We start from the raw sequence: 22,737 nt of genomic DNA, 5'->3' as shown, positions 1-22,737 counted from the left end.
TCCCACTAGCTATCCATTTTACATTTGGTAGTGTATATGTGTCAGTGTTACTCTGTCACTTCATCCCAGCTTCCCCTTCCTCCCCATGTCTTCAGGTACATTCTCTACATCAGTGTCTTTATTCCTGTCCTGTCACTCAGTTCATCAGTACCATTTTTTTAGATTCTTTATGTGTTCATTAGCATACAGCATTTGTTTTTCTCTTTCTGACTTCACTCTGTATGACAGACTCTAGGTCTATCCACCTCATTACAACCCATGAGGTTTTGATACAGCAGTCTGTATATGTACAAGGCTGTTTTAAATTTGCTGGTCTCTTTCCCACCTAGAAGAGTTCCTTTAGCATTTGTTGTAAACTGGTTTAGTGGTGGTGAATTCTGTTAGCTTTTGCTTGTCTGTAAAGCTTTTGATTTCGCCATCAAATTTGAATGAAAACCTTGCAGAGTAGAGTATTCTTGGTTGTAAGTTTTTCCCTTTTATCACTTGAAATATATCGTGCTACTCCCTTCTGGCCTGCAGAGTTTCTGCTGAATAATCAGCTGATAACCTTATGGGGATTCCCTTGTATGTTTTGTGTTCCTTTTAACATTTTTTCTTTTATTTTTATCACTTTGATTAATATGTGTCTTGCCATGTTCCTCCTTGGGTTCATCCTGTATGGGGCTCTCCGTGATTCCTGGACTTGAGTGAGTGTTTCCTTTGTCATGTTAGGGAAGTTTTTGGCTGTAATATCTTCAAATATTTTCTCCAGCCCTTTCCTTTCTTCTCTTCTTATTCTGGGACTGCTATAATGCAAATGTTGGTGCTTTTAATATTGTCCCAGAGGTCGCTGAGACTTTCCTCATTTCTTTTCATTCTTTTTTCTTTATTCTGTTCTGTGGTAGTGATTTCCAGCATTCTGTCTTCCAGTTTACTTATTTCCTCTTCTGTCTCAGTTATTCTGCTATTGATTCTTTCCAGTGTATTTTTCATTTCAGTTATTGCGTTCATCTCTGTTTGTTCTTTAACTCTTCTAGCTCGTTGTTCAACATATCTGGTATCTTCTCACTCTGTGCCTCCAATCTTTTTCTGTGATTTCGCATCATCTTTACTATCATTACTCTAAATTCTTTTTCAGGTGAATTGCCTATCTTCTCTTCATTTAGTTGTTATTGTGGGGTTTTATTTTCTTTCTTTGTTTTCAGCATATTTCTGTGCCGTCTCACTTTGTCTCACATCCTGTGTTTGTGGTCTTCTTTCCACAGGCTACAGGATTGTGGTTACTCTTGCTCTTGTTTCTGCCCCCTGATGGGTCAGGTTGGTCCAGGAGTCTGTGCAGGCTTCCTGGCGGGAAGGACTGGTGTCTGCCCTCGGGAGGTTGGTGCTGGGTCTTGTCCCTCTGATGGGCAGGGCCTTGTGAAGGGGTGTGCTTTGAGGTGGCTGTGAGCGCAGTATGTCTTTAGTCTGCTAATTGGTGGAGCTGTGTTCCAGTTTTGGTGGTGGTTTGGCCTGAAGCTTTCCAGCACTGGAGCGGGCAAGTTGCTGCATGAGCCTGGTTTTTGGTGCTGAAATGTGGACCTCTGGGAGAGCTCACTCTAATCAGTATTCCCTGGGGTGTTTGCTACCAGTGTCCTTGCCCTCACAGTGAGCTATAGTCGATCTTTGCCTCCCCAGGAGATCCTCCAAGACCCCTAGGTAGGTGTAGTGTGGTGGACCTCACTGTCCTTAGTTACCTGGCCCTTGGGTCTCAGCTATGGTTTCAGCCCCATCTTTGTGTGTGGGCCACCCATAGGGGTCTGCTCCAGAGGCTGCCCCAATGCACACAAGTCTGCTCCGATGACTTGGTAGTGTATAGGTGTTCAGAGGCAGTGGTAGCCAGGGTTGTGGGATCCCTGGTAGCGGCCATTCCCATTGTAGATGCTGGTGCCTTGACAGGCACCTGGTGCAGTGCCTGGCTTTACTGATAGCTGCACTTAGACTCTGCAGCTGCTAAAATCTGTAAGGAAGTCACAACACCTAAGTACGAAGCTGAAGCTGATGTGGTTAGCATCTTACGTCGTGGCCTTAACAGTGGTTGTGTGTTTATACTCTATGACTATTTGATTACCATTGACTTTCAAGCAATTGAAACCACTTTGTTCAATGCAGTAGAATTTCATTTCTCTATATGGGTGTCAGTGTCAAGTGACAATTCATTTGCTGTATTTTTCATTCTGGAGGAGCCAGTAGACCTGGTTAGCAGTGGCATTGACTCTTACAGAGAAATCACACTTTTCTGGCCTTGGGTTTTTGTTTGAAAGTCTACAGATTTCATTTGAGTGATGAAATTAAAATGTAAATATATACATAAATGTATGATATACATCCTTTTCACAGGATGAATGAAAGAATACATTACCATGTAAGTAATTTTCATTTTTTCCTAAAGAAAAGTTGGGCCACGTCCTTGGTAGATGCAGTCCTGTGAGAATGATGGTCTTTTATTTCTGCCTTGTGTTAGAGAATCTTGGTTCTCCATAGAGTGCCTACAGTGGAAAACTGTGTGGGCTTTTCTTCTTTTTTTTTGTTTTTGTTTGTTTGTTTTTTTAAATTTTTGGCTGTGTTGGGTCTTCGTTGCTGTGTGCAGGCTTTCTCTAGTTGTGGTGAGCGGGGGCTACTCTTCATTGTGGTGCACTGGCTTCTCATTGTGGTGGCTTCTCTTGTTGGGGAGCATGGGCTCTAGGTGTGCGGGCTTCAGTAGTTGTGGCACGTGGGCTTAGTAGTTGTGGCTCATGGGCTCTAGGCGCACGGGCTTCAGTAGTTGTGGCACACATGCTTAGTTGCTCCGTGGCATGTGGGATCCTCCCGGGCTAGGGATCGCACCCATGTCCCCTGCATTAGGCAGGCGGATTCTTAACCACTGCACCACCAGGGAAGCCCTGGGCTTTCATTCTGTTTTATGTTTTCCTATGATGTGTGTCCTGGTGTTTCTGCAGTCTGTGGATGAACAGCCCTGTTCAAGGGACCTCACTCTGAGTCTGAGCTCTGAACTGGACATGGAGGAGAACATCATCTGTATTTCTGATGTATCTCAGTCCTGGAATAATGGCTCTCTCTTTCTAGTGTCAATTCCCTGCATATTTAAAACTGTACTGAGAGCATGGAGGTCAGTCTAATTATAAATAACATCCGCCAGCTACAAGTAATCATTGTAAGAAGAGACTCCTCCAACTTGGTTGTTCTGGGACCTGATTAATGTATGAACAAATGTATGAACTTCTACCTCTAGAGAGTGAAGCTCAGTAGGGATCCAGATAGTTCTGATGATCAGCTGGGTTTGGGAATCCCATTGCAGACTTGGCATCCTCATGAAGTCACCAAGGCTTCTGGGAGTTCAGAAACTTCTCAAGATGACACAGTTAACTTGCATGAGATCTTGGACCAAGAGTCATCTCCTGACTTCTGGTGTCATCACATTGTACAACCACATAATGCCTCCTGTGTAAAATTGTAGTGAATTACACTGATTTTTTGTGGGTTTGTACTGGTAAGAATGTATGAGATGGACCGTTTATGCATGTCACTTGTGACTTATAAGTCTGCTTAAGGCACTTAGCAGTGAGGGAGAAAGCCAGTGATTTTGGTAAAGGTGGGGCTGGTTTTGAGGGATGACATAAAAGAATGTATAAAAAGCTAATATGCCTACTGCTGTCGTCCTTGTTTTTGGCTCCCAGTTTTTAATAGCCACCAAGAGGAACTTTTTATATATTATCACTGAATCTGACAGTGACTCAAAGGTGATATAGGGTTAAAGCTTACCCCCTCAATGGTTTGGATGAACTGTTGTATGAAAGAACTGAAGTAGGGGTTTAATGAGAGCAGAGAAAAAAGAAAGAAAATTTGCCTGTAGTCCAAGTTTTAGTTTTTGTTCACTTATTTTAACTTTCTTCATGAAACACTCTGTAGTTAAAAAATATATGTACCTTTCTCTAAAAATGTATAAGTAAAGCTTTATGCTTTATAGGAACATTCAAAGCAATGTGTATATGAGGAACATACATCTCTGTAACTGATCCATTATGGAAGTGCCCATGAGGCCAGACCTTGTTGGGATGTAGAGGTGTCACCATTCAATGTGTGGGGTCCCCCAGTGCATCTGTATCCACTCTCCAAGGGAGAGCACTCGGCCCAGTTTTCATAAATATTTTGTTTGTTGATGGCAATCATAGCAGTGCTGTTGAGCCCTGAAGCCCTATTCCGAAGGGAGAGAATGATTTCCTGCTTGTTCTCTCATTCCAGTGGTGCTGATAGCTCAGATCAGCTCTGGTGCTGAGTTTTGCTGTGAGTTGTGACATTTGTAGCCAGGAATTTGTTAATGATAATAAAGTACCGGAGTTGGTGCATTTTTTACTTTTTCTCCCATGAGTAAGTAGACTGAGCATTATCCTGATAATAATAATCAGTGCAGACATTATACGCCAGGTCTCTGCCAAGTAAGCCCTTTCCTTACATTTCTCATTAAGTGGGAGGGACAGTTTTAGTGTCCTCATCTGAGGCATGAGGAAACTGAGGTTTAAAGAGGTTAAGTGTCTTGCCCAGGGTCCCACTGTAGAGCTGGAGTGTCACTTGTACTCACCAGCATGCCAGGATGCTCTTGTGAGTGGAACAGAAGGGCATTTGGGCTGGTCTTTAAGCATCTGGATTTTCGGGTAACATGGGGGAAACAGTTTAGAGCTAGAATCTGTGTCATCGTGTATCTGGTGACTTTCCAGAGAAGGAGTTCGTTCTCTCTCTGGCTACAGAAAACTGCGTACTCTTTAAAGGGTGGAGCCAAGCCTTGTCTTCTTCAGTGCTCTGCTTCTACCACCCTTGCTGCACACAGGGATTGGCTGGAAGAATGTATGAATAGATGGATGGAAGGGAGTGAAGGCAGGAGGAAGGAACAAGAAGAAATGAAAGGAAATAAGGAAGGAAGTATATTAGTTTGTGATTTGTGGGTGGGTAGATATAAGGAAAGAAGAAAGAAAAGAAAGGAAGGAGGAGAAAAAGTTCCTTTTATATGTATTTGAATTGAAGGAAAGAATTTAGGAGATGGCTAGGAAAGAGTAATAAATTGGAACCAGAATGAAATAAAAGAGATATTTAGAAGAAATGTAGAAATTTCCAACTTTGCACAAAGCACTGTTACTGATACTTTACTGTTTTTAGCTTTACCCATATATTCTCCCTGCACATAGATCTCACTTAACGTTTATTTATTTTTATGTACCAGAAAGAAAGAAGGGTTTTTTTTTTTCTTGCTGTCTGTTTTTGTGTGTGTGTAACTTTTGGGGTTACTGTTACTATTATTTAATGGAATGTTATAATCTCACATATTTCTTTTTGAACCAGGATTGATGGAAAGATGTCAAGTGCTGACACCAACTACAAACTGGATGAGGCACAGGCTATAATGAGCGAGCTCAGGACCATCAAAAAAACCATTTGTACAGGCGAGAAGGAAAGACGGGACCTGATGCACGTAAGAGGCCCCGGTGCTCTTCAGAACCCACATCTGTCCTTCCGTCTGCCTGCCTGCTTGTCTGTCTTCCTTTCCTCTCTGTATATATTCACATACATACATATGTATCCTCCCTTTCTCATCTATATATGTCCGTGTATCTATACACACATGCATTTTAATAGGTTTATTACTTGTTATGTATATGTAATTTATGTTTAAAAGTTTTTTTTAAAAATTGGGAATGTTCATGTTGTTCAATAATCAAAACAATTCAAAAGGTATACAATAAGAGGTCTTGGAATCACCATGTTCTTTCATAGCCCATAACTGCTTTTAATGGTTTCTTGTGTACTCTTCTAGTGTTTATAAAGACACAAAAATAGCCTTCATGCAAAAGCTAATTATGTACATACAGTTTGATCTTGCTGTCTTGCTCATATAATAATACTATCCTGTACTTTTGCAAATACATACACAAATACCTCTTTATTCTTTAGTTATAACTGCACAGTATTCCATAATGTGGATGTTGAAAAATTATATATCTGAGATCGTTAGTTTTATTTTGCTTTATTGTTATTACTATCTTTTTGGCCCCTTAACTCCTGTAGCTTCTGTTATTTTTAGAAAAAGATGTGCTTTTGCAAGTGGATATATGACGGTCTTTTTGCTTGATGCTGTAATGCATTCAGTTTTTCCTTTTACGTTCTCTCGTTTTTGCTTCTTTTTTTTCTGGCTGTAGCACGTGGCTTGTGGAATATTAGTTCCCTGACCAGGGATTGAACCTCTGTACCCTGCAGTGGAAGGGCGGAGTCTTAACCACTGGACCACCAGGGAGATCCCTATGGTCTCATTTTAGTTATAGTTTTTTTTAATTTCTTTTCAGTTTTTCTTCATGTACTCAATCCGCCAAGTGGGCAGGTACTACGTTATACACATTTATGTAGATTCTGCACAGTATAAGACATACAGGGATATATAAAGTAAATATCAAACATAGAGGCAAAATAAGACAGATGCATATATAACTTTAATGTATACCAGTGCTTCCTAAAGTCAAGGCTGCAGTGAATTAAGTAGAGTTTCCTAAATGGTGGTTAAAATGCACATTGTTGGGCCCTAACCTATTCTAGTGAATTAGAATGATGTAGTTGGGGCCCACAAATCTGTATTTGTAAATGACTTTCCAGGTCATGGTAGGTAAATGATGTATTCTTAGTTTTGCTGTGAACAATGGTAACAAGACTAGCTACCATTAGTGAACCTTCTGTGTGTGCAGAATTGGACAAGATGTTCTGCATGCATTACCCATCTAAGCCTAGCCAAAACCTCAGAGTGAACACAGTGGTGTTTGATAGTGTATATATGGAGGCTTTGGCCCAGGTTGAAGCTGGTTTCCCTGCTCTGGCCCCTCTGAGGCTACAGTGCATAGCAGTGGATAAATCATCCACTTGTGTTGCTTGAGAAAGGATAGAGAGTTTATGGAAGGAGTTTCAGGCCTCAGAATTTTCTCTGAGATGTCCATAGCTTCACAATCTATGGGAACCTCCAGGAAGAGGCAAGAGCAACACCCTCTTTCACTAAAATCAAATAAGTTATTTTAGCTTTCTTATACTAAAAACTGACACCTTCTAAGAAACTTATGTTTACAACTACGTATACAAGTTATATTGCACTAAAATCAAATAAGTTATTTTAAAATCAAATAAATTATTTTAGCTTTCTTATGCTAAAAACTGACCCCTTCTAAGAAACTTTTGTTTACAACCACATATACAAGTTATATTGCACCAAGGTATTCTGGTTCTTGAGTTTGTAGTAAGAACTGTGGAAGAGGAGTATGTTTAGAAATGTAAAATCAGTGTAGAAAATTTGAAATGTTTAATTTTTATATTGAGAGGTTCTGTTTGCCAAAATTTCTGTGTTTTTTGGCAAACTAGCATGTATATTAATTTTAACTCTGTACAATTAGGGTGGAAAATATTAGGTTGTAGAAACACATAGTAGAGGTGACATGGAAGATTCAGAAGTCCCAAGCCCTTGGAAAAAGAAAAAAAAGAAAAAAAAATGAAACACTGACTGATCCAACTTTGTGGGCATTCTGCAAAACAGACAGAGGCTTATAGGAACCACACAAATTTACAATCAAGAAAAATCTATGTTCAAAACACTGAAATTTCATGGCATTTTTACTTGATACCCCATCCCTTGCCCTTGCCCCATTCCATTACCAATGCAGCACTATCTAGGTCTTGAGGAAATGGTGATCTAGCTCCCTGCCTTGAACTGGAGGGATCACAGCAGACCTTATGTAGAAATTAATGAGTATACTTGTTCAAACCTATTTTGGGATTACCTTAAAATCTGACGCGAGGTGTTCATTTTGTATAACTTGGAACCTGCATGAGAAAAACATCAGTCACTACTCTAAAAGTTACAAGGCTGACTGTAAGCATGGACTTACCTTGGATGAGAGCTTATGAGTGGAGTCATACAGTAGACTATTTAAGGACCTGAGAAGAAGTTGGGATGAGACTCTGGTAAACTAGGACATCTAAAGCAGTTATATATGAGGAGGAATTTAGAAAACTATGGGTATGCAAAGGTAAAAGACATACTCAGAAAAGTCCTCAGAAGAGCTTTAGAGCTTGTGCTGCTCTCTTAGACTCAGAGTATAAGCTAAGTATAGCTAAATGGTAGAGGAATGCCTGAAAACAGAGCCAGTCTACAAAGATAGAGAGGTGGTTTACTTTTGTTTTTGCAGCTCCTGGCATTCAACGAAGTCACTATCAAACATTAGCGAAACATTAGATAAAGGAACCAGACTTCGGTGATCACACATAATTAGAAATAGTCTTTGCAAATATAGTTTGTAAAAACAAACGGACTTTTGTAACTTTCCAAAAAAAAAAAAAAAGTACCATGGGGAAGAGGGAGTACTTGATTTTAAGAATTACCACATTATAAAGTTAAATGTTCAGTTTTCAAGAGAAAATCACATGGCATAAAAAAAAAAAACCAGGAGAACATGGTTCATTCAAGGGAGGAAATTAATTGATAGAAATTACCTGTAAGAATCCCAGATATCAAACATATTCTACAAAGACTTTATTTTTAGCATCTTTATTGGAGTATAATTACTTTACACTGGTGTGTTAGTTTCTGCTTTATAACAAAGTGATTCGGTTATACATATACATATGTTCCCATATCTCTTCTCTATCATGTCTCCCTGCGTCCCACCCTCCCTATCCCACCCCTCTAGGTGGGCACAAAACAACAAGCTGATCTCCCTGTGCTATGCAGCTGCTTCCCACTAGCTATCTGTTTTATGTACGGTAGTGTATATATGTCCATGCCACTCTCTCCCTTTGTCACAGCTTACCCTTCCCCCTCCCCATATCCTCAAGTCCATTCTCTAGTAGGTCTGTGCCTTTATTCCCGTCTTACCCCTAGGTTCTTCATGATCTTTTTTTTTTTTAGATTGCATTTATGTGTGTTAGCATACAGTATTTGTTTTTCTCTTTCTGATTTACTTCACTCTGTATGACAGATTCTAGATCCATCCACCTCACTACAAATATCTCAATTTCATTTCATTTTATGGCTAATATTCCATTGCATATATGTGCCACATCTTCTTTATCCATTCATCCAATGATGGACATTTAGGTTGCTTCCATGTCCTGGCTATTGTAAATAGAACTGCAACGGACATTTTGGTATATGACTGTTTTTGAATTATGGTTTTCTCAGGGTATATGCCCAGGAGTGGGATTGCTGGGTTGTATGGTAGTTCTATTTTTAGTTTTTTACGGAACCTCCATACTGTTCTCCATAGTGGCTGTATCAATTTACATACCCACCAACAGTGCACGAGTGTTCCCTTTTCTCCACACCCTCTCCAGCATTTATTGTTTCTAGATTTTTTTGATGATGGCCATTCTGACTGGTGAGATGATATCTCATTGTAGTTTTGATTTGCATTTCTGTAATGATTAATGATGTTGAACATTCTTTCAAGTGTTTGTTGGCAATATGTATATCTTCTTTGCAGAAATGTCTATTTAGGTGTTCTGCCCAATTTTGGATTGGGTTGTTTGTTTTTTTGTTATTGAGCTGCATGTGCTGCTTGTAAATCTTGGAGATTAATCCTTTGCCAGTTGCTTCATTTGCAGGTATTTTCTCCCATTCTGATGGTGGTCTTTTGGTCTTCTTTATTTCCTTTGCTGTGCAAAAGCTTTGAAGTTTCATTAGGTTTCATTTGTTTATTTTTGTTTTTCTTTCCATTTCTTTAGGAGGTGGGTCAAAAATGATCTTGCTGTGATTAATGTCATACAGTGTGCTGTCTATGTTTTGTCTCTAACAGTTTGTTAGTGACTGGCCTTACATGTAGGTCTTCAATCCATTTTGAGTTTATTTTTGTGTATGGTGTTAGGGAGTGTTCTAATTTAATACTTTTACATGTACCTGTCCAGTTTTCCCAGCACCCATTATTGAAGAGGCTGCCATTTCTCCACTGTATATTCTTGGCTCCTTTATCAAAGATAAGGTGACCATATGTGAGTGGTTCTATCTCTGGGCTTTCTATCCTGTTCCATTGATCTATATTTCTATTTTTGTGCCAGTACCATACTGTTTTGATTACTGTAGCTTTGTAGTATAGTCTGAAGTCAGGGAGCCTGATACCTACCGCTCTGTTTTTTATTCTCAAGATAGCTTTGGCTCTTCGGGGACTTTTGTGTTTACATACAAATTGTGAAATTTTTGTTCTAGTTATGAAAAATGCCAGTGGTAGTTTGATAGGGATTGCATTGAATCTGTAGATTGCTTTGGGTAGTAGAGTCATTTTCACAATGTTGATTCTTCCAATCCAAGAACATGGTATATCTCCATCTATTTGTATCATCTTTAAGTTCTTTCATCAGTGTCTTATAATTTTCTGCATACAGGTCTTTTGTCACCCTAGGTAGGTTTATTCCTAGATATTTTATTCTTTTTGTTGCAGTGGTAAATAGGAGTGTTTTCTTAATTTCACTTTCAGATTTTTCATCATTAGTGTGTAGGAATGCCAGGTATTTCTGTGCATTAATACGTATCCTGCTACTTTACCAAATTCAGTGATTAGCTCTAATAGTTTTCTGGTAGCATGTTTAGTATTCTGTATGTAGAATATCATGTCATCTGCAAGCAGTGGCAGCTTTACTTCTATTCCATTTGGATTCCTTTTATTTCTTTTTCTTCTCTGATTGCTGTGTCTAAAACTTCCAAAACTATGTGGAATAAGAGTAGTGAGAGTGGGCAACCATGTCTTGTTCCTGATCTTATTGGAAATGGTTTCAGTTTTTCACCATTGAGGATGATGTTGGCTGTGGGTTTGTCATATATGGCCTTTATTATTTTGAGGAAAGTTCCCTCTATGCCTACTTTCTGCAGGATTTTTATCTAAATGGGTGTTGAATTTTGTTGAAAGCTTTCTCTGCATCTATTGAGATGATCATATGGTTTTCCTCCTTCAATTTGTTAATATGGTGTATAACGTTGATTGATTTGCATATACTGAAGAATCCTTGTATTACTGGATTAAACCCCACTTGATCACGGTGTATGATCCTTTTAATGTGCTGTTGGATTCTGTTTGCTAGTATTTTGTTGAGGGTTTTTGCATCTATTTCATCAGTGAAATTGGCCTGTACTTTTCTTTCTTTGTGACATCTTTGTCTGGTTTTGGTATCAGGGTGATGGTGGTCTCGTAGGATGAGTTTTGGAGTGTTCCTCCCTCTGCTATATTTTGGAAGAGTTTGAGATGGATAAGTGTTAACTCTTCTCTAAATATTTGACACTATTCTTCTGTGAAGCCATCTGGTCCTGGGCTTTTGTTTGTTGGAAGATTCTATCAACTGTGATTTTTAATCACAGTTTCAATTTCAGTGCTTGTGATTGGTGTGTTCATATTTTCTATTTCTTCCAGGTTCAGTCTTGGCAGGTTGTGCATTTCTAAGAATTTGTCCATTTCTTCCAGGTTGTCCATTTTATTGGCATAGAGTTGCTTGTAGTAGTCTCTCATGATCTTTTGTATTTGTGCAGTGTCAGTTGTTACTTCTCCTTTTTCATTTCTAATTCTATTGATTTGAGTCTTCTCCCTTTTTTTCTTGTTGAGTGTGGCTAATGGTTTATCAATTTTGTGTATCTTCTCAAAGAACCATCTCTTAGTTTTATTGATATTTGCTATCGTTTCCTTCATTTCTTTTTCATTTATTTCTGATCTGGTCTTTATGATTTCTTTCCTTCTGCTAACTTTGGGGTTTTTTTGTTCTTCTTTTTCTAATTACTTTAGGTGCAAGGATGGGCTGTTTATTTGAGATGTTTCCTGTTTCTTAAGGTAGGATGTATTGCTATAAACTTCCCTCTTAGAACTGCTTTTGCTGCATCCCATAGATTTTGGGTCATCTTGTCTCCATTGTCATTTGATTCTAGGTATTTTTTGATTTCCTCTTTGATTTCTTCAGTGATCAGTTTGTTATTAAGTAGTGTATTGTTTTGCCTCCATGTGTTTAAATTTTTTACAGATCTTTTCCTGTAATTGATGTCTAGTCTCATAGCGTTGTGGTTGGAAAAGATACTTGGTATGATTTCAGTTTTCTTAAATTTACCAAGGCTTTATTTCGGACCCAAAATATGATTTATCATGGAGAATGTTCCATGAACACTTGAGAAAAATGTGTATTCTGTTGTTTTTGGATGGAATGTCCTATAAATATCAATTATTCCATCTTGTTTAATGTATCATTTAAAGCTTGTGTTTTCTTATTTATTTTCATTTTGGATGATCTGTCCATTGGTGAAAGTGGGTTGTTAAAAGTCCACTACTATGACTGTGTTACTGTCGATTTCCCCTTTTATGGCTGTTAGTATTTGCCTTATGTATTGAGGTGCTCCTGTGTTGGGTGCATAAATATTTACAATTTTATATCTTCTTCTTGGATCGATCCCTTGATCATTATGTAGTGTCCTTCTTTGTCTCTTCTAATAGTCTTTATTTTAAAGTCTATTTTGTCTGATATGAGAATTGCTACTCCAGCTTTGTTTTGAGTTCCATTTGCATGGAATATCTTTTCCATCCCCTCACTTTCAGTCTGTTGTGTCTGTAGGTTTGAAGTGGGTCTCTTGTAGACAGTATATATATGGGCCTTGTTTTTGTATCCATTCGGCCAGTCTGTGTGTTTTGGTGGGAGCATTTAATCCATTTACATTTAAGGTAGTTATCGATATGTATGTTCCTATTCCCATTTTGTTAATTGTTTTGGGTTTGTTATGGTAGGTGTTGTTCTTCTCCTGTGTTTCTTGCCTAGAGAAGTTCCTTTGGCATGTGTTGTAAAACTGGTTTGGTCATGCAGAACTCTCTCCGCTTTTCCTTGTCTGGAAAGGTTTTAATTTCTCCATCAAATATGAATGAGATCCTTGCTGGGTAGAGCAATCTTGGTTGTAGGTTTTTCTCCTTCATCAGTTTAAATATGTCCTGCCACTTCCTTCTGGCTTGCAGAGTTTCTCCTGAAAGATCAGCTGTTAACCTTATGGGAATTCCCTTGTATGTTATTTGTTGTTTTTCCCTTGCTGCTTTTTGTTTGTTTGTGAGTCTTTTGTTTTGTTTTTTTTGTGGTACGCGGGCCTCTCACTGTTGTGGCCACTCCCGTTCTGGAGCACAAGCTCCGGACGTGCAGGCCCAGTGTCCATGGCTCACAGGCCCAGCTGTTCCGCGGCATCTTTGCTGCTTTTAATATGTTTTCTTTGTATTTAATTTTTGATAGTTTTATTAATATGTGTCTTGGCATGTTTCTCCATGGATTTATCCTGTATGGGACTCTCTGTGCTTCCTGGACTTGATTAACTATTTCCTTTCCCATATTAGGGAAGTTTTCAACTATAATCTCTTCAAATATTTTCTCAGTTCCTTTGTTTTTCTCTTCTTCTTCTGGGACCCCTATGATTTGAATGTTGGTGCGTTTAATGTTTCCTAGAGGTCTCTGAGACTGTCCTCAGTTCTTTACATTCTTTTTTCTTTATTCTGCTGTGCAGTAGTTATTTCAACTATTTTATCTTCCAGGTCAGTTATCCGTTCTTCTGCCTCTGTTATTCTGCCATTGATCCCTTCTAGAGTATTTTTCATTTGATTTATTGTGTTGTTCATCGTTGTTTGTTTCATCTTTAGTTCTTCTAGGTCCTTGTTAAACGTTTCTTGCATTTTGTCTATTCTATTTCCAAGATTTTGGATCATCTTTACTATCATTATTCTGAATTCTTTTTCAGGTAGACTGCCTATTTCCTCTTTATTTGTTAGGTCTGGTGGGTTTTTATCTTGCTCCTTCATGTTTTTCTGTCTTCTCATTTTGCTTATCTTCTGTGTTTGGGGTCTCCTTTTTGCAGGCTGTAAGTTCATAGTTCCTGTTGTTTTGGTGTCTGTTCCCAGTGGTAAGGTTGGTTCAGTGGGCTGTGTAGGCTTCCCAGTGGAGGGGACTAGTGCCTGTGTTCTGGTGGATGAGGCTGGATCTTGTCTTTCTGGTGGGCAGGTCCACATCTGGTGGTGTGTTTTGGCATGTCTGTGGCCTTATAATGATTTTAGGTAGCCTCTCTGCTAATGGGTGGGGTTGGTTTCTTGTCCTGCTAGTTGCTTGGCATAGGGTGTCCAGCACTGTAGCTTGCTGGTCGTTGAGTGAAGCTGGGTGCTGGTGTTGAGATGGAGATCTGTGGGAGATTTTTGCCGTTTGATATCACAGGGAGCTGGGAGGTCTCTTGTGGACCAGTGTCCTGAAGTTGGCTCTCCCACCTCAGAGGCACAGCAGTGACACCTGGCTGCAGCACCAAGAGCATTTCATTCACATGGCTCAGAATAAAAGGCAGAAAAAATAGAAAGAATGAAAGAAAGAAATAGGATAAAATAAAATAAAGTAGATCAAGCAAAATAAAGCTAGTAAAATAAAAAATAATTATTAAGAAAAAAATTTTAAAAAAGTAAAAATACAAACAAATATAAAAACGGACGGACAGAACCCTAGGACAAATGCTGAAAGCAAAGCTATACAGACAAAATCTCACACAGAAGCATACACATACACACTCAGAAAAAGAGAAAAAGGGAAAAAAATAATATATATTAGTCCCAAATCCACCTCCTCAATTTGGGCTGATTTGTTGTCTATTCGTGTATTCTGCAGATGCAGGGTATATCAAGTTGATTGTGGAGCTTTAATCCGCTGCTCCTGAGGCTGCTGAGAGAGATTTCCCTTTCTCTTCTTTGTTTGCACAGCTCCCGGGGCTCAGCTTTGGATTTGGCCCCACCTCTGCATGTAGGTCGCCTGAGGGCATCTGTTTTTCGCTCAGACGGGATGGGGTTAAAGGAGCCGCTGATTCGGGGGCTCTGGCTCACTCAGGCCGGGAGAAGGGAGGGGCACGGAGTACCGGGTGAGCCTGCGGCTGCAGAGGCCAGTGTGACGTTGCACCAGCCTGAGGCGCGCTGTGCGTTCTCCTGGGGATGTTGTCCCTGGATCCCGGGACCCTGGCAGTGGTGGGCTGTACAGGGTCCCCGGAAGGGGTGTGTGGATAGTGACCTGTGCTCGCACACAGGCTTCTTGGTTGGCTTCCTAGTGTGTGGAAACCTCTCCTCCTTCATTGCTGCCTACCACTGGTGCAGTTCCCGTCCCTATTCTTTTGTCTCTGTTTTTTCTTTTGCCCTACCCAGGTATGCAGAGATGTATTTCTGATGTATCTGTGGGAATGATGGTGATCTCTTCGTCTTACTCTTCCGCCATCTTCCTCAACTCCCTCTACAAAGAGTTTAAAACACACGTGTAAGACATCATCAAAAAGCATAATAAAAAATGTGGACAAAATACTACAGTAAGTCTAGAAAACAGTGTGAACAAAATGAGAATACTAACAAAGGAAAATGCTGTATGCTAATGATGAACAATCGGTAAAGAAAACATAAATAAAAGAAGGTTATTCCATGCTCATGGATTTGAAGACTTAACATTATTCAAAGGATTATACTGTCCATGGTAATCAGTAGTTTTAGTTCAATCCCTGTCAAAGCCCCAATAGTGTTTTCTTTTTCAGAAATAGAAAATCCGTCCTCAACTTCATATGGAATTTCAAGGGATCCCCTAGGTAGCCAAAACATTTTGCAAAAGAAAGACCAAGGTGAAAGGACTCATACTTCCTGATTTCAAAACTTAGCACAAAGCCACAGTAAGTAAAACTGTGTGCTACTGGCATAAGGACAAACATGTGGACCAATGGAATAGAATACAGAGCCCATATATAAGCTCTCATATATATGGTCAATTGATTTTCCACAAAGGAGTCAAGACTGTTATTCATTACTAGAAAGGACACTCTGTTCAACAAATGGTGTTTGGAAAACTGGATATTCACATGCAGGGGAATGAAGCTGCAGCCTTACTTTACACTATAAAAAGGTTAACTCAGAATTGATGAAGGATGTAAATGCAGGAGCTAAGATTACAAAACTCTTTGAGGAAAACACAGAGGAAAATCTTCAGAGCATTGGATTTGGTAGTCTTTTCTTGGATATAACACAAGACAGCACAGAGAATAAAAGAAAAAATAGAAACTTTGTAATTCAAATAAAGTGTTATGCATTAAGTGATGCCAGCAGTTAAAAGGTATCCACAAAAATCAGAGAAAATATTTGCAAATCATATATTTTTTAAGTAGCATGCAGAACAAGAACAAAAAAACTCTTAAACCTAACAAAAGAAAGGCAAACAATTCAATTGAAAGGGGGTAAAACCTAAACAGATATTTCTTGAAAGAAGATGGACAAATGGCTAGTAAGCATATGAAAAAATGCTCAGCATCATTAATCATTGAGGAAATGCAAAGCCAAGAACAGTGAAATAATATTTCCCGCACAATAAGATGGTATATAATTTAAAAACTGCAAATAACAAGTGTTGGTGAGGATATGGAGAAATCGAACCCTTGTATGTTGCTGTTGATTATAAAACATGCAGCCATTCTGGAAAGCAGTTTGAGAATACTTCAAAAAGTACAACTTACTGTATGATCCAGCAGTTCCACTGCCAAATTTATCTATATGTAAAGAGTTTAAAACAGGTATTCATATGAATTCATACATATTCATAGCAGCATTATTTTTCAGTAGAAAAGAGATAGAAATAGCTTGTGCCTATCAGCCGATGAATGCATATATATTCAATTATATATAGAATGGAATATTATTCAGCCATAAAAAGGAGTGAAGTAGTTAACATGCTATATGTTTGAATCTCAGAAATGTTATTATAAATGAAAGGAGCCAGACATAAGTTGTATGATTTTGTATGATTTTTTTATATGAAATATTCACAATAAGTAAATCGTTAGAGGAAAAAAGTGATTGTCATTTGCTTAAGGTCAGGGAACCAGTGATACTGCTTGTTCCTCTTGGGGCAGTGGAAATGTTTTAGAACTAGATAAGAAGCAGTGGTTGTACAACATGGTGATTGTATTAACTGCCACAGAATGGTTCAGTTTGAAAGCATTGTGTTAGGTGCATTTGAGCTCTCTAAAACATATATGAGCACAGTATGGGAATTGTTTTCACATTCTCTGTGGTTTATCTATGAAGATCTCAAGGGATTTTAGCATTTTTTTCTTACTAACATAACTGTTTTTCTTTAGGAAACAAAGATTTTAAAAGCTAGTTAAAATGGTACCACAATTATTTGCCATTTTAGTCACAATCCATCAGAATCAGTCAATCACTGGTTTAAATTATAAAAAATTGTATTAAAGGTGCAAGTAGTGAGAAAATTTTCTTTTAAATCTAACAAGAATGGAGAGTGGGGTGGGTCAACTGCCCAGTGAGAGTTGGAGACCTATAATTGGAGTGAAATGACTGCTTTAAAGAGAAGGGAAGCATTACATCTCTCTTCAAATAGTTTGTCTTATTCTGTTACAGAGCCTGGTGAACCTTACCAATGGTTTCAAGAATTTCTCCTTTATTACTGACTCTCTGCAGGATTTTTCTCAGAGTTTGGGCTCACTTGTAGATTCTCATTTGCCTCAACAGTTCTGTGATGCTTCATCTCAAACGGATATCATTGGAGAGGTATGCTTGCTTAAGGGACAAGAAACAAGTGTGCTGAGAGAGAAGGGCTTCTTTTGTGTTGCCATCAGCAGTTTTGTTTAATTTTCCATTTTCACAAATATTTAATGTTTTATGCAGTTAGGTTGAAAGACAGCATATTGTTTGATTCCCTCTTGTGAAGGTTCAATGGTATGGGATGCAGTTAAATTTTTAGCTACCTTTGTCCTTGTGACTTAGATTTTTTAAAAGAACCCTTTGCAGAGTTGAGATTAAACACTTTTTCAACAAAACATGACTTTCTAATGCACAGATTGGCAAGCTTTTTCTGTAGAAGGATCAGACAGTGAATGTATTAGGCTTTTCAGGGATGTGGTGTCTGTCAGCTATTCAGCTCTGCCATCTAGTATACAAGGACCCATAGGTTCTAGAAGAACAAATTGGTGTGGCTATGTTCCTATAAAACTTTACTTATTAGGTGGCAGAATGGATTTTTCCCCTGGTTGCCTGAGGATTGACTTTACAACACTAGGTTACTAAAGTCTTTGTAGCTGAGGCACTCTTGGCTTCTACTTTGATACTGTTTGTCATTGTTCTAAAAAAAGGTTAGGAAATTTACCTGAATTAAAATTAATTTTGTTTGAGACTTGGTAGAATTTCAAAATGCACTTTTGATAATGTGTGAATCTTTGAGTTAGGCGAGGGTTGGGAATCAGTATTTGAAACTGGACTGTGGATATTTAAAAGCAGTACTTTTGTAATGTCATTGAGTGACATTTGCTGTTAAGATTTTACCAAATAGAAATCCACTTGGACTGCGTCTTTTTCCTAAGACTTATTAAACAGAGATGTGTAAGTGGAAAGGTGAAGACAGAAAAAGATGAGAGAATAAAGAAAATAGATTGACATAAAACTCAGGTCTTGAAATAATTAGTACTGCAGGGGGAAGATGGTGGAAGAGTAACACGCGGAGATCACCTTCCTCCCCACAGATACATAAGAAATACATCTACACGTGGAACAACTCCTACAGAACACCTACTGAACACTGGCAGAAGACCTCAGACCTCCCAAAAGGCAAGAAACTCCTTGCGTACCTGAGTAGGGCAAAAGAAAAAAGAATAAACAGAGACAAAAGAATAGGGATGGGACCTGCACCAGTGGAAGGGAGCTGTGAAGGAGGAAAAGTTTCTACACACTAGAAGGCCCTTCACGGGCGGAGACTGCAGGTGGTGGAGGGGGGAACTTTGGAGCCACGGAGGAGAGCGCAGAAACGGGTGTGGAGGGCAAAGCATTGAGATTCCTGCACAGAGGATCAGTGCCAACTGGCACTCACCAGCCCGAGAGGCTTGTCAGCTCACCTGCCGGGGCGGGCGGGGCTGGGAGCTGAGACTCAGGCTTCGGTTGGAGTGCAAGGAGAGGACTGGGGTTGGTGGCCTGAACACAGCCTGCAGGGGGTTAATACACCACGGCTAGCTGGGAGGGAGTCCGGGGAAATGTCTGGACCTGCTTGAGAGTCAAGAGACTTTTTCTTCCCTCTTTGTTTCCTGGTGAACAAGGAGAGGGGATTACGAGTGCTGCTTAAAGGACCTCCAGAGACAGGCGCGAGCCGCGGCTAACAGCGCGGACCCCAGAGATGGGCGGGAGATGCTAAGGCCAATGTTGCCACCACCAAGAAGCCTGTGTGCGAGCACAGGTCACTCTCCACACCTCCCCTCCCGGGAGCCTGTGCAACCCGCCACTGCCAGGGTCCCAGGATCCAGGGACAACTTCCTGGTGAGAACACATGGCGAGCCTCAGGCTGCTGCAACGTCACGCCGGCCTCTGCCACATGGGCTCGCCCCACATCCGGACCCCTCCCTCCCCGCAGCCTGAGTGAACCAGAGCCCCCAAATCATCCCAAATTGAGGAGGTAGATTTTGAGAATTTTAATATATTAAAAGATGTATTATTTTTTCCCCTTTTCCTTTTTTTGTGAGTGTCTTTGTGTATGCTTCTGTGTGAGATTTTGTCTGTATAGCTTTGGTTTCACCATTTGTCCTAGGACTCTGCCCATCCGGTTATTTTTTTACTTAAAAAATTTTTTTTTCTTAATAATTATTTTTTATTTTAATAATTCTATTTTGTTTTATCTTTATTTTATTTTATCCTCTTTCTTTCATTCTTTCTTTCCTTCCTTCTTTCCTTCCTTCCTTCCTACCTCCTTTCCTCCCTCCCTTGCTCCCTTCCTCCCTCCCTCCCTCCCTCCCTTCCTTCCTTCCTTCCTTCCTTCCTTCTTTCTTGCTTTCTTTTTCTCCACACTGGTCCAAAAGACATGTCCCAGCTCCACATAATATCACATGGTGAAAACCTCCCAGAGATCTCCATCTCACCACCAACACACAGATGCACTCAACACCAGCAAGCTGCAGTGCTGGACACTCTATGCCAAAAAACTAGAAGACAGTAACACAACCCCACCCATTAGCAGGGACGCTGCCAAAAAACATAATAAGACCAGAGACACGCCAAAACAAACCACCAGATGTGGACCGCCCACCAGAAAGAAAAGATCCAGCCGCATCCACCGGAACACAGGCACTAGTCCCTTTTACCAGGAAGCCTACACAACCCACTGAACCAACCTTAACCACTGGGGGCAGACACCAAAAATAAAGGGAACCACGAACCTGCAGCCTGCAAAAAGGAGACCCCAAACACAGTAAGATGAGCAAAATGAGAAACAGAAAAACACACAGCAGGAGGAGCAAGACAAAAACCCACCAGACCTAACAAATGAAGAGGATATAGGCAGTCTACCTGAAGAAGAATTCAGAATAATGTTAGTAAAGATGATCCAAAATGTTTGAAATAGAATAGAGAAAATGCAAGAAACATTTAACAAGAACCTAGAAGAACTAAAGAGGAAACAAGCAATGATGAAAAACAATAAATGAAATTAAAAATACTCTAGAAGGGATCAATGGCAGAATAACTGAGACAGAAGACCTGAAGACAGTGACCTGGAAGATAAAATAGTGGAAATACCTACTGCAGAGCAGAATAAAGAAAAAAGAATGAAAAGAACTGAGGACAGTCTCAGAGACCTCTGGGACAACAGTAAACACACCAACATTCAAATCATAGGGGTCCCAGAAGAAGAAGAGAAAAAGAAAGGGACTGAGAAAATATTTGAAGAGATTATAGTTGAAAACTTCCCCAGTTTGGGAAAGGAAATAGTTAATCAAGTCCACGAAGCACAGAGGGTCCCATACAGCATAAATCCATGGAGAAACGCACCAAGACACATATTAATAAAACTATCAAAAATTAAATACAAAGAAAACATATTAAAAGCAGCAAGGGAAAAATAACACACAACAGAATCCCCATAAGATTAACAGCTGATCTTTCAGCATAAACTCTGCAAGCCGAAGGGACTGGCAGGACATATTTAAAGTGATGAAGGAGAAAAACCTACAACCAAGATTACACTACCCAGCAAGGATCTCACTCAGATTTGATGGAGAAATTAAAACTTTACAGACAAGCAAAAGCTGAGAGAGTGGAGCAGCACCAACCAGCTTTAAAAGAAATGCTAAACGAACTTGTCTAGGCAAGAAACACAAGAGGAGGAAAAGACCTACAGTAACAAATCCAAAACAATTAAGAAATGGGAATAGGAACATACATATCGATAATTACCTTCAATGTAAGTGGATAAATGCTTCCACCGAAAGACACAGACTGCCTGAATGGATACAAAAAGAAGACCCATATGTGTGCTGTCTATAAGACCCACTTCAGACCTAGGGACACATACAGACTGAAAGTGAGAGAATGGAAAAAGATATTCCATACAAATGGAAATGAAAAGAAAGCTGGAGTAGCAATTCTCATATAAGACAATATAGATTGAAAATAAAGACTATTACAAGAGACAAAGAAGGACACTATATAATGATCAAGGGATCGATCCGAGAAGAAGATATAACAATTGTAAATATTTATGCACCCAACATAGAAGCACCTCAATACATAAAGCAAATACTAACAGCCATAAAAGGGGAAATCGACAGTAACACATTCATAGTAGGGGACTTTAACAACCCGCTTTCACCAATGGAAAGATCATCCAAAATGAAAATAAAAAAGGAAAAACAAGCTTTAAATAATACATTAAACAAGATGGACTTAATTGATAATTATAGGACATTCCATCCAAAAACAACAGAACACACATTTCTCTCAAGTGTTCATGGAACATCTCCACGATAGATCAAATCTAGGGTCACAAATCAAGCATTGGTAAATTTAAGAAAATTGAAATTGTATCAAGTTTCCTTTCCGACCACAATGCTATGAGACTAGATGTCAACTACAGGGAAAGATCTGTAGAAAATACAAACACATGGAGGCTAAACAATACAGTACTTAATAACGAAGTGATCACTGAAGAAATCAAAGAGGAAATCAAAAAATACCTAGAAACAAATGACAATGGAGACACGACGACCCAAAACCTATGGGATGCATTAAAAGCAGTTCTAAGAGAGGTTTATAGCAATCAATCCTACCTTAAGAAACAGGAAACATCTCGAATTAACAACCTAACCTTGCACCTAAAGCAAATAGAGAAAGAAGAACAAAAGTACCCCAAAGTTAGTGGAAGGAAAGAAATCATAAAATCAGATCAGAAGTAAATGAAAAAGAAATGAAGGAAATGATAGCAAATATCAATAAAACTAAAAGCTGGTTCTTTGAGAAGATAAATATTATTGATAAACCATTAGCCAGACTCAGCAAGAAAAAAAGGGAGAAGACTCAATAGAATTAGAAATGAAAAAGGAGAAGTAACAACTGACACTGCAGAAATACAAAAGATCATGAGAGATTACTACAAGCAACTCTATGCCAATAAAATGGACAACCAGGAAGAAATGGACAAATTCTTAGAAAGGCACAACCTGCCAAGACTGAATCAGGAAAAAATAGATAATATGAACAGACCAATCACAGGCAATGAAATTGAAACTGTGATTAAAAATCTCCCAACAAACAAAAGCCCAAGACCAGATGGCTTCACAGGCAAATTCCATCAAACATTTAGAGAAGAGCTAACACCTATCCTTCTCAAACTCTTCCAAAATATAGCAGAGGGAGGAACACTCCCAAACTCATTCTACAA

At 39.2% G+C, this 22,737-nt stretch overlaps 1 protein-coding gene across 1 annotated transcript in view; it reads left to right on the top strand.

The window, feature by feature from the left end:
• The window catches only part of LOC307181083 (protein WWC3-like), a 143,140-nt gene that overhangs the window by 57,483 nt on the left and 62,920 nt on the right, over positions 1-22,737 (top strand). Inside the window, 2 exon segments of the mRNA XM_079911857.1 lie at positions 5,350-5,479; positions 17,445-17,594. Coding sequence (XP_079767983.1) covers positions 5,350-5,479; positions 17,445-17,594 — 280 coding nt within the window.

The sequence above is a fragment of the Stenella coeruleoalba genome (genome assembly GCF_951394435.1).
Source record: "Stenella coeruleoalba genome assembly, chromosome: Y".
Taxonomy (NCBI): Eukaryota; Metazoa; Chordata; class Mammalia; order Artiodactyla; family Delphinidae; genus Stenella; species Stenella coeruleoalba.
The sequence above is the reverse complement of the archived record's forward strand: the minus strand, read 5'-3'. Positions and strand labels throughout refer to the sequence as shown.